At 34.8% G+C, this 14,945-nt stretch overlaps 1 protein-coding gene across 3 annotated transcripts in view; it reads left to right on the top strand.

Annotated features, from left to right (window-relative positions):
* Positions 1–14,945, top strand: part of AIMP1 (aminoacyl tRNA synthetase complex interacting multifunctional protein 1) — a 52,629-nt gene that overhangs the window by 26,272 nt on the left and 11,412 nt on the right. For 2 of the 3 annotated variants that reach the window (XM_027061976.2, XM_027061987.2), the window contains exons 6-7: positions 396–564; positions 14,070–14,326. In XM_027061976.2, coding sequence (XP_026917777.1) covers positions 396–564; positions 14,070–14,236 — 336 coding nt within the window. In that variant the 3' untranslated portion in view covers positions 14,237–14,326. Of the gene's footprint in view, positions 1–395; positions 565–14,069; positions 14,327–14,945 lie in introns of those variants that run through there. The other variant, XM_053217085.1, reaches the window with a different exon arrangement.

The raw sequence follows: 14,945 nt of genomic DNA, 5'->3' as shown, positions 1-14,945 counted from the left end.
GTTACAATATACTCCTAGAGTGGGCTATTTAAGTGGGATATCATTTTCCTCATTTTGTGAGGAAAAAAACATTTCAACTTTATACAATCTGATTGCTAGTACATGGCAGCTAAATTCAAAACCACATCTGTTTCACTCAGTCTAAAAATTATTTAACTGAATAGTCTTGCCTCTGCTCCTTCAACTATAGGGCACTGTCAGTTTGTGGAATTTTTTTTTTTTTCATGTTTATGTAAGACTTCATAACAACAATAAAAGATTTTGGACACAGAGACAGATACATCTACAAAAATAGAACATTTTATATTTAGCATATTAGATGTAGCTTAGTGTATTCTAGGTGTAATTATTGTAATCTCTGTATGTATTTAATCACTAATTTGTGTTTCACACAGATGCAAAATCGGATGGTGATTTTACTTTGTAACCTGAAACCTGCAAAGATGAGGGGAGTAATATCTCAGGCAATGGTAATGTGTGCTAGTTCACCTGAGAAGGTTGAAATCTTGGCACCTCCTACTGGGTCTGTTCCTGGAGACAGAATTATTTTTGATGCTTTTCCTGGTAAGTATTAGTCATTATTTAAAATAGTTTGGGAATCATTGTTCTTTTGTAGTATTTAGTTTTAAAACCAGTCTTGGTTTAGTTTAAAACCAAGGCTTTACATTAATGACCATTATTATTAAGATTTTATCATTGAGTTTCTTGAGATTGGTTCAAGATGGCACATTAAGCACACCATCTAACTAACCATCATCCTCCCCATGAATGCGCACATTGCATAAAACTCTAGAGAGAGGTGTGCCTGGGTGGCTTAGTCAGTTAAGCATCCGACTCTTGGTTTTAGCTCAGGTCATGATCTTGGGGTTTTTGAGTTCAAGCCTCACATCGGGCTCTGTGAGGACAGCACAGAGCCTGCCTGGGATTCTTTGTCTCCTTCTCTCTTTGCTGCTTCCCCACTTATGTTCGCTCGCTCTTTCTCTCTCTCTCAAAAATAAATAAACATTAAAAATATATGTTTTTAAAAAACACTAGAGAGAGTTTTCTCTAGGCAAAATACTAGTAACACTTACATAGCAGAGGAGTATGTTATAGATAGAGAACTAATAATTAATGTGCTGCAGAGTCTTTGAAGCTATAGATTATCTCAGAATGCAGCACAAAAAGATGAAAAGTTCATACGTGGGGGAAGAAATATGTAATTCTCCAAGTCCATCTAATAATGTACTTGCATATGCTTTTACTTGACTTCAGGATATAGAGAAAAATTGAGTTAAAACTTGTATTTATTGTAATAATCTCAAAGGAGGTTGCTTTCTTATTGCTTGTTTTCTCCACTAAAATGGTCCTGAGATAGAAGAAGTTTTATCATGTGTGAAAAAGTTTCTTCATATAGGTCTTTGAAGCAAAAGAGAAAGGATGCTTGTCAGATATGGAATAAATATTTCCTTCATGAAAGGAGGAGGAAAAACAAAAGAATGCATTTACTTAAAGGATGTTCATTTGACTACAGAGTAATGGGAAAAGTAGAAATAAATTAGGGTAAAAAGGAGAATTAGGTCTAAAAGTCAGAATTGATTTGGAAACATAGTTGTAGAAACAGCTGTTTTAATAGTAAGGCTGATGTGATTAGATGGGCCTGCTTTTTAAATCCTGTGTTAACTGTGTTTGATAAAATATTAGGATATGAAGGATTTTAACACTGGACTAAGATAGAAAATATGGTTGGAACCATGAGTTAATTTCCTTGAAACTCAGCTTCCCCCCTCTCCTGGTCAAAGTAGGCTAATGTAAAAAACACAGGGATTGTTTAGCAAGTATCTGTGACTTTGAATACAAGTGTACGTCTTGAACCTTGGTAGAACGAAAACCTTAGTAGTCTGTTTTCTAAGAATCTTTTTTGTTAAGCTAGGTTTTGGGAAAATCTCATTTAGAATCATTTCTTAAAGCAGCATGATGGCTTTTGGTTCTAGGAGCATATGATCACCCCTCTGCTACCACAATATCAAAACACTTCCCCAAACTTCACACTTTGGGGTAAATCATTTGTATATCTGACAAACCTAAAATTCTATTGAGAAGTCTCATTCACTAAATTGGAATAGAATGACAATAAAAGTAAACTTTTTCCTTTAAGATACTTTTGGTTTACCTTCCAAGTTAACATTTCCCTTCCTTTCTGTTTAAACACGTAAGATTTTGGGGCACCTGGGTGGCTCAGTCAGCTGAGCGTCTGACTTTTTGGCTCAGGTCATGATCTCGCGGTCTGTGAATTCGAGCCCTGCATTGGGCTCTGTGCTGTCAGCTCAGAGCCTGGAGGCCGCTTCAGATTCTGTGTCTCTGTCTCTCTCTGCCCCTCCCCTGCTCATGCCGTGTTTCTCTCTGTCTCAAAAATAAATAAAAACATTTAAAAAAGATTTAAAAAAATAAACAAACACATAAGATTTAGTATGTTTTCTTTAAGTGTTATTTTGTGATGTAAATTGTAGAGTTATATGCTTAGAATTGGAAGAAAATCCACTATTTTATAGATTTGTTTTGAGGCCCAACGAAACTCAGCTTCTTGCTTACAGTTATATAGAGTTAGTGAAGGGATCAAAGAATAAATGTGCCTGAATTTGTAGCACTGTAGCATTTTTGTTGATTGCTGCTTGCTTTGAATTAATATGGACTATTTCATTAATGAAGGCTTCTTATTCTTTTAGTTCTATTCTTTTAGTTTTAGTTCAGGTTTCATTCCATTATCTCAAAGAATTGACAGGTAGTATTTCAGCAATTGAATCAGGTTTATTTGGATGCTACTATTGAGTATATTGAAAGTTTTTCATTAGTTACTCAGTGACTTAGCATTAGAGATGTTAATAGCCCAGTATGGATTTCTTGTCTTTATTATATTCTCTAATCTATCCATTTGGCTTCTTATGTGTTTATATTTACATTGTTCCAAAGTCTGATATTTCTTGCAAATTCATAGTTTCCCCTTGCGCATCAGCACATGAGCATGTGGAGAAGGTACAAAAATATAAAGTGAAAAAAGGGAAAACCTGACCTTTTAAAATGGCCCATGAGATTATATTCTTAAGCATCAAATAATTGATGAATTTTAGGACGTGAGGTTTGTTAATGTTCATCTTGCTTATGCTTCCATATCAGTTGCTTCTGGAGCAGTAAATCTGAAAGGAATAGCAGTTAATACTATGCAGCAGGCCATTAGTCTTACATTTTTCTTTCTTTTTTTTCTTTTTCTAGTCAGATCCATGATTTATCAGTGCTTTATTTTTCAGCATCTGTTTTACATTTTAAAGCTTAAGGTGTCTGCTGGTACATTTTGATGTTCACTTGATGTGCTCAGTGTCTGGAGACTTACATTTCATGTTATATAAAGTGTGGTATAGAAATTGCATTTGGGACTCAAATGTTTGAATTGCTGTTTGGCCTTGAAAAGGCATTTACACCTAACAACTATTCCAACTACAAATCTAAAAAGTTCCATAGAGTTTAGAAGATGCCAAATGATATTTTTTATAACACTGACTAGAAACCCTCCCCACCCAGTACTTCTTAAAATTTTCAGTTTGTGAAGCTGTACATTTTACTATTTAAATGTGATAACTAGTCCCGAAAGCACCACGCAAAACTAACTTGAAAATAATATTATGGCTAGAAGACAGTAGCAACAACAGCCTTTTGAGAGTACTTTTTGAGAGTACACTGGATTTCGTCTAATAATAAATGAGAATTTGCATTCAGACGTTTAACTTCCTAGATCATGCTTATTTCTATTGTTATTGGGTCTTATTAATATGTTAGAGGTTAATCACAAAGCATGTATGATATGTACAAGAGTATTGAATTTTTGATGCCTTTATTCTTAAAAATAGATATAAACTTCTTTCTAAAACCCATTTCAGTCAGGTTTCCCTACTATTTTTTTCCAGAACTTCTCTGATCAGGGTCACCAATTACTCTCAGTAACTAAATATCCTTGGCTAGTTCTTAGACTTTTTCTTAATTATCTTGGTTTCTGGCACCTGGTGGCCTGGTGGTCCTCCTGCTTCACTGGTCCTCCTTCTTAATTCCTTTGCTGATTCTTCCTCACCTCCCTGACCCCTTAACATTGGAATATCCCAGACCTTGGTCTTTGACCTCTTTTTCTTTCTGTACTTGACCTCTTCTCTTTTCTTTTTCATGTTCATTTTCTTGGCTGTTTTAACCAGTTACTTATCCAGCTGCCTACTAGACTTTTTCACTAATATGTCCCAAGGGAGAATACATATTCCCCATCTTTCCCCTAGAATTTTCCTTTTCCATAGTATTTCTCATCTTATCTGACAGGAATTCTGTTCTCTCAACTTCTTTTTATTTTCTCACTTATCTTCTCCTTCAGAAAATCCTAGCAATTGTACCTTCTGAATATATCTAGAATCGTTCTCCTCATCTTTGCCCACTACTACTTTGGTCCTGGTGCCAACATCTGTTATGTGGAAGGTAAAACTTTGTAACTGATCTCCCTGCTTTTGCCTGTGCCCTTCTTCCATCTATTTTCAGTTATGGGAGAGTGATGTAAGTCAGAGTGTATTACTCCTCTGCTCAGAACTATTACAAAACTTTTCATTTGACCCAGAGTACAAGCCCAAGTTCTTGTAATGGCCTCCCATTGTGTTTGTTAACCTCATGTACTCCATAAATCTTCACTGGATCACTCCAGTTGAGCCACTGGCTCTTTCCCCAAAATAGCTACATGGCTTGGTCCATGATCCTATTGATCCAATATACTAAACATTGTTAATTGTCTGTCCACACAGAATTGTAAGCACGTGAAATCAAGATTTTTACTTTTGTGTGTATGTGGTGATTATTCACTGTTGTATACCTAGCATCTAGAAAAATGACTGGTGTAGAGCTCAGTAAATTGGTTAATGAATAAACAGAAAGAAACACACTAGTAAAACATGTAAAATACAAACAGAAAAATCAGTATTTGGAGAACAGGCCTGAGCATTTGCCTTCATTATTGTCAGGGTTATTCCTAGAGAACCACCAAACCTCTTTTCTCTATTGATTAGCTTTCTAAATTTAATCAACCTTTATTTGCAAACTTATACTTCAGTTTTTGTGCCACAATTGGCAATAGTTACAATTGCTGTAGTTCAAAAACCCAGTTAATCACACATAAAATAATTTAGTGCTAGGCTTTTTATGGCCATGGCAGATATCAAAGAGCTGATAATCAATGAGCAAAACAATGGCTAATTAAAATGAAGTTTCCGGTTTTTATTTCAGATTGTGAATGCTTGGGATTTTGGAATTTGTATTTATTGCTTTTTGTAGGTTTTAAATTCTAAGAAGGTGGTCACAGTTTTTTACATCTGTACAAACTCCTCTCTGAACTACTTCCTATTCCCTGTGTGCTTTGTTTACAATCAGTTGGCCTAAAATAGTCTCTGAAGGATTAGTTCTCTTACATTATGTGTAACTGTTTCCAAATGGTGATTATTGGCATGTGTTTAGCAATTTCAGAGGCTCTGCAGTTTTTAGCTTTTAAGAACTTTTATTGATATCACTTAACTTTGTTGGATAGCTATGCCAAAAGGAAAAAAAAAGAAAACCATGAAAATAAGATTTAGAAGAACATTACACACAGGAATGATGAAAGACTTCTCTGGAAAATACAGTTTGTTAAAAAACAATTGTTTAAAATGTTAGGTATGTTTTTCATGGCAGGTGATTTAAACTTTCATTTCAAACTAGCTTTATACCCTACCAAATAGTACATTATTGAGAAGCATTTTGAGTAAACCAGAAAGTTAACAATGCATCCAAAATTTTTCAACTCTCATTTATATTCAGTTACCATAATGTGACAAGTTTTGATTGCAATCTTAAAATTTTACTTGTCTGAATCATGTTTCCTTTATTGATTAGTCTTGCAACTACATTCAGAGTGTTCAGATACTGAGTCTGGTGTGTTAAAAGCAACAGTCAAGCTTTAGAATTTCCTCTTACTAGTTTCTACTTTATATTTAGTTCAAATCCTTGTTCTTAGAAAATTACTAGTTTTATTTTTAAATTTTTTTTTTCAACGTTTATTTATTTTTGGGACAGAGAGAGACAGAGCATGAACAGGGGAGGGGCAGAGAGAGAGGGAGACACAGTATCGGAAGCAGGCTCCAGGTTCTGAGCCATCAGCCCAGGGCCTGACGCGGGGCTCGAACTCATGGACGGCGAGATCGTGACCTGGCTGAAGTTGGACGCTTAACCGACTGCGCCACCCAGGCGCCCCGAAAATTACTAGTTTTAATTCAGAAGTTAAAGCTTTCAAATTTTGACTCCACATGTGCTGGGTGATTTGGGAACCTTTCTGAGGCTCAGCTTTTTCATCTATAAGAAAGATTTTAATGATACCTATTTTGTGTGGGTATTGTGAGATTTAACTTTTGAATCACTTAGCTACCTGCCTGATATTTTTAAGTTCTTGGCTGTAACTTTTGTGCCTTAATTTCCTCATCTGTAAAATGGGGAAATTCTTTTTTTAATTTTTAATTTTAGTTAACATTCAGTGCAATATTGGTTTCAGGAATAGAATTCAGTGATTCATCACTTACATACAATACCTAGTGCTCATCACAAGTGCCCTCTTTAATACCCATCATCCATCTAGCCCATCACCCACCTACATCACTCCATCAACCCTCAGTTTGTTCTGTATCATTAAGAGTCTCTTGTGGTTTGTTTCCCTCTCTCCTCTCCCTGCCCCCCCCCCCAATATGTTTATCTGTTTTCTTTCTTAAGTTCCACATGTGAGTGAAATTATATGGTATTTGTCTTTCTCTGATTGACTTATTTCGCTTAGCATAATACATCCTAGCTCCATCCACATCATTGCAAATGGCAAGACTTCATTCTTTTTGATGGCTGAGTAATATTCCATTGTGTATATATAATACATCTATTCATTTATTTCTTTTTATTCAAATCAGTTACTTAACATATAGTGTAATAATGATTTCAGGAATAGAATTTAGTGATTCATCCCTTACACATAACACCCTAGTGCTCATCCCAGCAAGGGCCCTCTTTAACACCCGTTGCCATTTAGCACATCCCCCTACCCAACACCCTGCCAGCAACCCTCAGTTTGTTCTCTATATTTAAGTCTCTAATGGTTTGCGTCCCTCTCTGTTTTTATCTTATTTTCCGTTCTCTTCCCCTATGTTCATCTGTTTTGTTTCGTAAATTCCACATGTGAGTGAAATCATGTATTTGTCTTTCTCTGACTTATTTCGTTTAGCATAATATACTCTAGTTCTATCCATGTTGTTGCAAATGGTAAGATTTCATTGTTGTTGATAGCCGACTGATATTCCATTGTATGTATATACCACCTCTTCTTTCCATTATTTGGCTGTTGTCGATAGTGCTGCTGTAAACATTGGGGTGCATGTGTTTGCTTTGAATCAGCATTTTTGTATCCTTTGGATAAATTACTAGTGCTATTAGTGGGTTGTAGAGTAGTTCTATTTCTGATTTTTTGAGGAACCTCCATACTGTTTTCCAGAGTGACTGTACCAGTTTGCATTCCCACCATTAATGCAAAAGGGTTCCTCTTTCTCCACATCCTTGCCACCATCTGTTGTTGCCTTAGTTGTTAATTTTAGCCATTCTGACAGGTGTGAAGTGATATTTCATTGTAGTTTTGATTTGTATTTCCCTGATGATGAGTGATGTTTTAGCCTCTTTTCATGTGTGTTAGCCATCTGGATGTCTTCTTTGGAAAAGTGTCTGTTTGTATCTTCTGCCGATTTCTTAACCAGGTTATTTGTTTTTTGGGTTGAGTTGGTAAGTTCTATGCAGATTTTAGGTACTAACCTTTTGTCAGGATATGTCGTTTGCAAATATCTTCTATTCTGTAGGTTGCCTTTTAGTTTTGTTGATTGTTTCCTTAGTTTCTGTTTTAATGTCTATTTATTTTTGAAAGAGAGAGAGACAGAGCATGAGTGGGGGAGGTGTAGAGAGAGAGGGAGACACAGAATCCAAAGCAGGCTTCCAGCTCTAAGCTGTCCACACAGAGCCCAATGCGGAGCTCAAACTCACGAACCATGAGATCATGACTTGAGCCAAAGTCAGACACTTAAACCACTGAGCCACCCAGGCACCCTGATTGTTTCTTTCATTGTGCAGAAGCTTTTTATCTCGATGAAGCCCAATAGCAATAGTTCATTTTTGCTTTTTTTCCCCTCGCCTTTGGAGACTTGTCTAGTAAGAAGTTGCTACGGTCAAGGTCAAAGAAATTGCTGCCTGTATTCTCCTCTAGGATTTTGATAGTTTCCTGTCTTACATTTATGTCTTACATCCATTTTGAATTTTTTTTTTGTGGATGGTGTAAGAAAGTGGTCCTGTATCATTCTTCTGCATTTCGCTGTCCGGTTTTCCCAGTACCATTTTTTGAAGAGACTGTCTTTCATTGGATATTCTTTCCTGCTTTGTTGAAGATTAGTTGACCATATAGTTGTGGGTCCACTTCTGGATTTTCTATTCTGTTCCATTGACTTGTGTGTCTGTTTTGTGCCAGTACCATACTGTCTTGATCACTACAGCTTTGTAATACAGCTTGAAATCCAGAATCATGATGCCTCCAGTTCTGTTTTTCTTTTTCAGGATTGCTTTGGCTTTTCAGGGTCTTTTGTGGTTCCATACAGATTTTAGGCTAGTCTGTTCTAGCTCTGTGAAAAATACTGGTGGTATTTTGATAGGGATTGCATTAAATGCATAGATTGCTTTGGGTAGTATAGACATTTTAACAATATTTGTTCTTTCAATCCATGAGCATGGAATGCTTTTCCATTTCTTTGTGTCCTCTTCAGTTTCTTTCATAATTGTTCTGTAGTTTTAAGAGTACAGATCTATTACCTCTTAGGCTTATTAGGTTTATTTAGGTAGGTTAGGTTTATTCCTAGGTATCTTATTGTTTTGATGCAGTTACAAATGGGATCAGTTCCTTGATTTCTTTGCTGCTTCAGTATTGGTGTATAGAAATGTAACAGATTTCTGCATGTTGACTTTATATCCTGAAACTTATGTATTAGTTCTAGCAATTTTTTGGTAGAGTCTTTCAGGTTTTCTACATAGACTATCATGTCAGCTGCAAATGGTGAAAGTTTGACCTCTTCCTTGCTGATTTAGATGCCTTTTATTTCTTTTTGTTATCTGATTGAGGCTAAGACTTTCAGTACCAGGTTAAATAGTAAAGGTGATGGTAGACATCCTTGTCTTGTTCCTGACCTTAGGGGAAAGGCTCTCAGTGTTGCCCCATTGAGGATGATATTAACTGTAGGCCTTTCATATATGGCCTTTATGATGTTCAATTATGTTCCATCTATTCCTTCTTTGTTGAGGGTTTTTATGAAGAATGGATGCTGTATTTTGTCAAATGCTTTTTTTGCATGTATTGAGAAAACAGTATACTGTATCACATTAATGAACTGATTTGTTTATGAATATTGAACCAGCTCTGCAGCCCAAGACTTAATCCCACTTGATCATGGTGAATAATTTTTTTAATGTACTTCTAGCAAATTTGATTTGCTAATATTTTATTGAGAATCTTTGCATCCATGTTCATCAGGGATATTGGCCTGTAATTCTCCTTTTTAGTGGGGTCTTTGTCTGGTTTTGGAACCAAGGTAATGCTGGCCTTGTAAGAATGAGTTTGGAGGTTTTCTTTCCATTTCTATTTTTTGGAACAGTTTGAAAATAGGTATTAACTCTTCTTTAAATATCTGGTAGAATTTCCCTGGGAAGTCATCTGGCTCAGGACTCTTGTTTGTTGGGAGATGTTTTGATTACTGATTCAATTTCTTTGCTGGTTATTGTCTGTTGAAATTTTCTATTTCTTTCTGTTTCATTTTTGGTAGTTTGTGAGTATCTGGAATTTGCCTGTTTCTTCCAGATTGCCCAATTTGTTGGCATATAATTTTTCATAGCATTCACTTATAATTCTTTGTATTTCTGTGGTGTTGGTTGTGATCTCTCCTCTGCCATTCGTGATTTTATCTACTTGGGTCCTTTCTCTTCTTTTTAGTAAGTCTGGCAAGGGGTTTATCAATTTTGTTAATCTTTCAAAGAGTCTTAGTTTCATTGATTTGTTCTGATTTGTTTTTTGTTACCGTATTGTTTATTTCTGCTCTAATCTTTATTATTTCCCTTTTTCTGCTGCCTGTAGACTTTATTTGCTGTTTCGTTTCTAGCTCCTTAGGTGTATGGTTAGGTTATGTATTTGGGACTTTACTTGCTTCTTGAAATAGGCCTGAATTTCAGTATGCTTCCCTCTTAGGACTGCCTTTGCTGTATCCCAGAAGTTTTGGACTGTCCAATTTGCATTTTCATTTGTTTCCATGTATTTTTTTTTTAATTTCTTCTTTAATTTCCTGGTTTACTCATTCTTTAGTAGGATGTTCTTTATGTTCATGTATTTGAGGGCTTTACAGTTTTGTCTTGTGGTTGACTTCAAGTTTCATAGCATTGTGATCTGAAAATGTGCACGGTATGATCTCAGTCTTTTTGTACTTGTTGAGGGCTGATGTGACCTAGTAGGTGATCTCTTCTGGAGAATGTTCCATGTGCACTCAAAAAGAATGCATATTCTGCATTAGGATGAAATGTTCTGAATATATCCGTTAAATCCATCCAGTCCAGTGTGTCATTCAAAGCCATTGTTTCCTTGTTGATTTTCTGCTTAGATGATCTGTCCATTGTTGTAAGTGGAATGTTAAAGTCCCCTACTATTATTGTATTATTTTCAATGAGTTTCTTTATGTTTGTTATTAATTGATTTATATATTTGGGTGCTTGCAAGTTAGGGGCATAAATATTTATAATTATTACATCTTCTTGATGGATAGATCCCTTAATTATGATGTAATACCCTGCTTCATCTCTTGTTACAGTGTTTGGTTTAAAATCTAGTTCATCTGATATAGGTGTGTGATATATATGGCTTTCTTTTGACAACCATTAGCATGATAGGTGGTTCTTCATCCCCTTACTTTCAAACTTCAGGTGTCTTTAGGTCTAAAATGAGTCTTGTGGACAACATATAGATGGATCTTGTCTTTTTATCCATTCTGATACCCTATGTCTTCTGATTGGAGCATTTAGTCCGTTTACATTCAGAGTGATTGTTGAAAGGTATGAATTTAGTGCCATTGTATTACCTGTAGAGTTAGTGTTTGTGGTGATGCTCTCTGGTCCTTTCTGGTCTTTGTTGCTTTTGGTCTTTTTTTCCTCCAATCAAAACATCGCCCTTAAGGTTTCTTGCAGGGCTGGTTTAGTGGTCATGAACTCCTTTAGTTTTTATTTGTCTGGGAAACTCTTTATCTCTCCTATTCTGAATGACAGCCTTGCTGGATAAAGAATTCTTGGCTGAATGTTTTTCCTAAACGAGGGTAATTAATAGTATTTATGTAGTGTACTGAGAGGATTGAATGAGTAAATATTTGTAAAGCCTTTAGTGTAGCAAACAGCCCATGGTAAGCACTATGTATTATGTGTTATGAATATTATTTTGTATGCATGTCAATATCTTACTAGTTCTGTGAAGCTTAATTTTGTGCTGCATCACAGTTTGGTTTTTTTTTTTTTTGTATTTGGAGCTTATTGTCTGCATTTAACAAGAACTCACACAATCTGTGCTTTTGATAAGAATTTCACACAAATCTGGGATGCTGTGCCTCTTGAATTAATCTGTTATCAGTTTGGCAATGTGTTTTTTGGGAGAGTTGGGGGAATTAAGAGTTAGTACTCAGGCCTCTAAACAGTTTCTCTGCCTCCAGCTTTCTAGGATTCTGGAACGCCCACTTCCTGACATGATCTATACACAAGCAAAGTAAACTTTTAGACTAAGGAATGGCTTAGAAACAAAAAATAGAAATCTTTAAAAACAAAAAATAAAGATACTTTATATGTTAGTATTTTTTTCTGTAGATACTTGATATATTAGCATTTTTTCTATTCTGTTTATTAATTAGTTTTTCTGCTGTCAAGTCAAACGCTCTTAATAAGAGAAATCCTTATCTTTTATACTAGTCTTTCAGTTTTGGTTTCATTGCTTGTTCTTTTGGTATAGATACATCATTCAATTAACTATTCTGTCATCTCTGAAAACCTGCATATCAGAGGACAGTTTTATATGTTCTTGCCAGTTTCATGGCAGTTCCTGAAGAGCTAATAAAGAACAAAAACCACAGTGGCTGACAATTTTACTCAGTTTTGTTTTTCCTGTTGTATGAGTGGAGAGTAAAAACTAGTTTAGGTCATAAGGTATAATTAAAGTATAGAATATAATTAGTTCCAGTAATGGTAAAAGATTCTTTTGAAATTAATTCCAGAAGGTTTCAACTTGGGAGTCACTTTAGAAAACATCTAAAAAGTTGGATATCTATCATTACAGAATTATATACTTCAGAAATACTCTTTTTATTACCTCCTGGAAACCATTTTTATTTCACACTTAGGTTTAAGAGATCTGTTACTTTTCATTGTTTCTTGAACTGATTCTTTATTCCAAATGTTATTGAGCATCCTCAGCTACTAAAATGGTATTATGTTAAACTTTACTTTCTATTTCTTATAAGTTAAGAGGGATTGTTTTGTATACTGGTGTTCCTTAAATCTAGACCAGATGTATTCTACAACACATTTGTCTTTGTTGACTAAAAACTTTTAGTGTGAGTTATGATAGAAGTTGGGGTTTTATCTACATGTAAGAATGTTACTTGTTTCTTTTCTAAAGAATAGTGTGTCAGGAGGCAAGATGCTGTGCTAGCAGAATAAGGGTTTTGTTGTCAAATTCTGACTCCACTTGTTGATCTTCTAACTTTGAGCAGTTTATCTTCTTTGAGCAACGGTTTCCTTATATTTAAAAATAGAGTGTTGTTGTGAGCATTGCACGCAACTTGTATATATTTCTCGTGCTTAGAAAATGTGACTTGTTGTCTCCGAACTTTTTCTGTCTCTTTCCCTCTCACCAAATGGAATGGGCAGCCCATGAAACCCAAAGTAGTTACTATATTTATTTAGATAATCTTAGCATTTAATCCATTCTCCTATGTCGATAAAAAAAATCTTTAAGCACTGTAGCAGCAGTCTCATCATTTATTTTGTACATTGAAATATAAGCTGCTTCTACCACATGTAAATATATAACATCAAATTATGCTTTTCATCTCTTCACAGTTTTTCTTTATATATAGTGATAAAATGAGTATCTTATATTTTCATTTTAATAGTTTGGAGAATAAATTCTTTTTGCTGTATTACCTGCAAAAATATTTATTATAAGAGTAAAAAGTAAACTTGAACATTTGTAAGGAGATGTCAGAATATTTGTGTGTGTGTATAGTTTTATTTCAACAAAGCAGTTTTTACATTTTTAACATTTAAAACTGAGCATCATCTTTCCTTTCCAGTGAAACAAAAATAAAATTTAAAAACAAACAAGAATAGGGGCGCCTGGGTGGCTCAGTCAGTTAAGCGTCTGACTTCAGCTCAGGTCATGATCTCACAATTTGTGAGTTCAAGCCCCACGTTGGGCTCTGTGCTGACAGCTTGGAACCTGGAGACTGCTTTGGATTCTGTGTGTGTGTGTCTCTCTCTCTGCCCCCCTCCTGCTCATGCTTTGTCTTTTCTCTGTCTCTTAAAAATAAATGTTTAAAAGAATTTTAAAAAAATTAACAGGAATAGAGAATGTCAATTCCAAATAAGATCCTACAGATTCTGCCGATTCTCCCATTGAGTGTCAGGGCTCAAGTCATCATTAGGAGAGAATGTTATTTTAAAAGTATCATCTTCAACTGCAGGGATATCTGTTAAAAATCACAACTAAACATGCCAAAGGAGAAGGCATGTTAGGAAATGTCAAATGCTTTATTTTACAAATCAAAAATATAAACTTCTCATGTCATAAAAATAAAGTATATGTTAAAAGTAAGTGTTAAAATACACTAGAAATCTCTCTGGATAATTTATTTCATATTTTAGCTATGTAATTTTTTTTTTCTTCTCCTCAATAGGAGAGCCTGACAAGGAGCTAAATCCTAAGAAGAAGATTTGGGAGCAGATCCAGCCAGATCTCTGCACTAATGATGAGTGTGTGGCTACATACAAAGGAGTTCCCTTTGAGGTGAAAGGGAAGGGAGTATGTAGGGCTCAAACTATGACCAACAGTGGAATAAAATAAAATAAAATAAAATAAAATACAATAAAATACTCATTTACTGAAATACATTGGAGAAAACTTTAATAACAATAAAAAGAAATATATTTGTCACTTGTGCCTAAAATATAACTGGCTTTTTTATGTTATTTCTCTTCTAGACTTGACTAGTCTTTTAATCAGGTATATATTATTTTCAGTCAGTTAAAGAAGCACTACATTTTTACTTACAATTTTTGCTCCTGTATAATGTAGGAAAGAAATCAATTATGTTTTGTGATTGTTTATTTTTTAGCAGGGATGTTGGTTAGCAGATTATTTTTCTTGATACATTTAGATAACTTGAACTAGATGAACATTTAGTTTCCTGTTTGTAGGCACATGGTACATGAAATTTTAAGCCTTTGGATTTTTAGTATATTGTGTGTCTGTATTATAAATGTCCTCTCCTCTTCAAAAGTGACAAGTTGGAATTTTTGTCAGTCTTATTAATTAATCATATTGTAATAATATTGAAAATGGCCAACTAGAGAGCCAAACATCATAAAAGCTAGGAGATGTGGTACTTCAACATTATTGCTGTTGCTTACCAAAGTAATCAGACCTGTAAAGGTGACTTTTTTTAAGAGTGAAATTTTCAGTTGTATACTGAACTTTCTTTCCATTTGACAAAATAATTAGTCATAAATTTCAACTAACTATAAAGAATAAACATTTTGCAAAGTGTTGCCAA

The sequence above is a fragment of the Acinonyx jubatus genome, chromosome B1, assembly GCF_027475565.1.
Source record: "Acinonyx jubatus isolate Ajub_Pintada_27869175 chromosome B1, VMU_Ajub_asm_v1.0, whole genome shotgun sequence".
Lineage (NCBI taxonomy): Eukaryota > Metazoa > Chordata > Mammalia > Carnivora > Felidae > Acinonyx > Acinonyx jubatus.
This window is presented reverse-complemented; position numbering and strand designations above follow the sequence as displayed.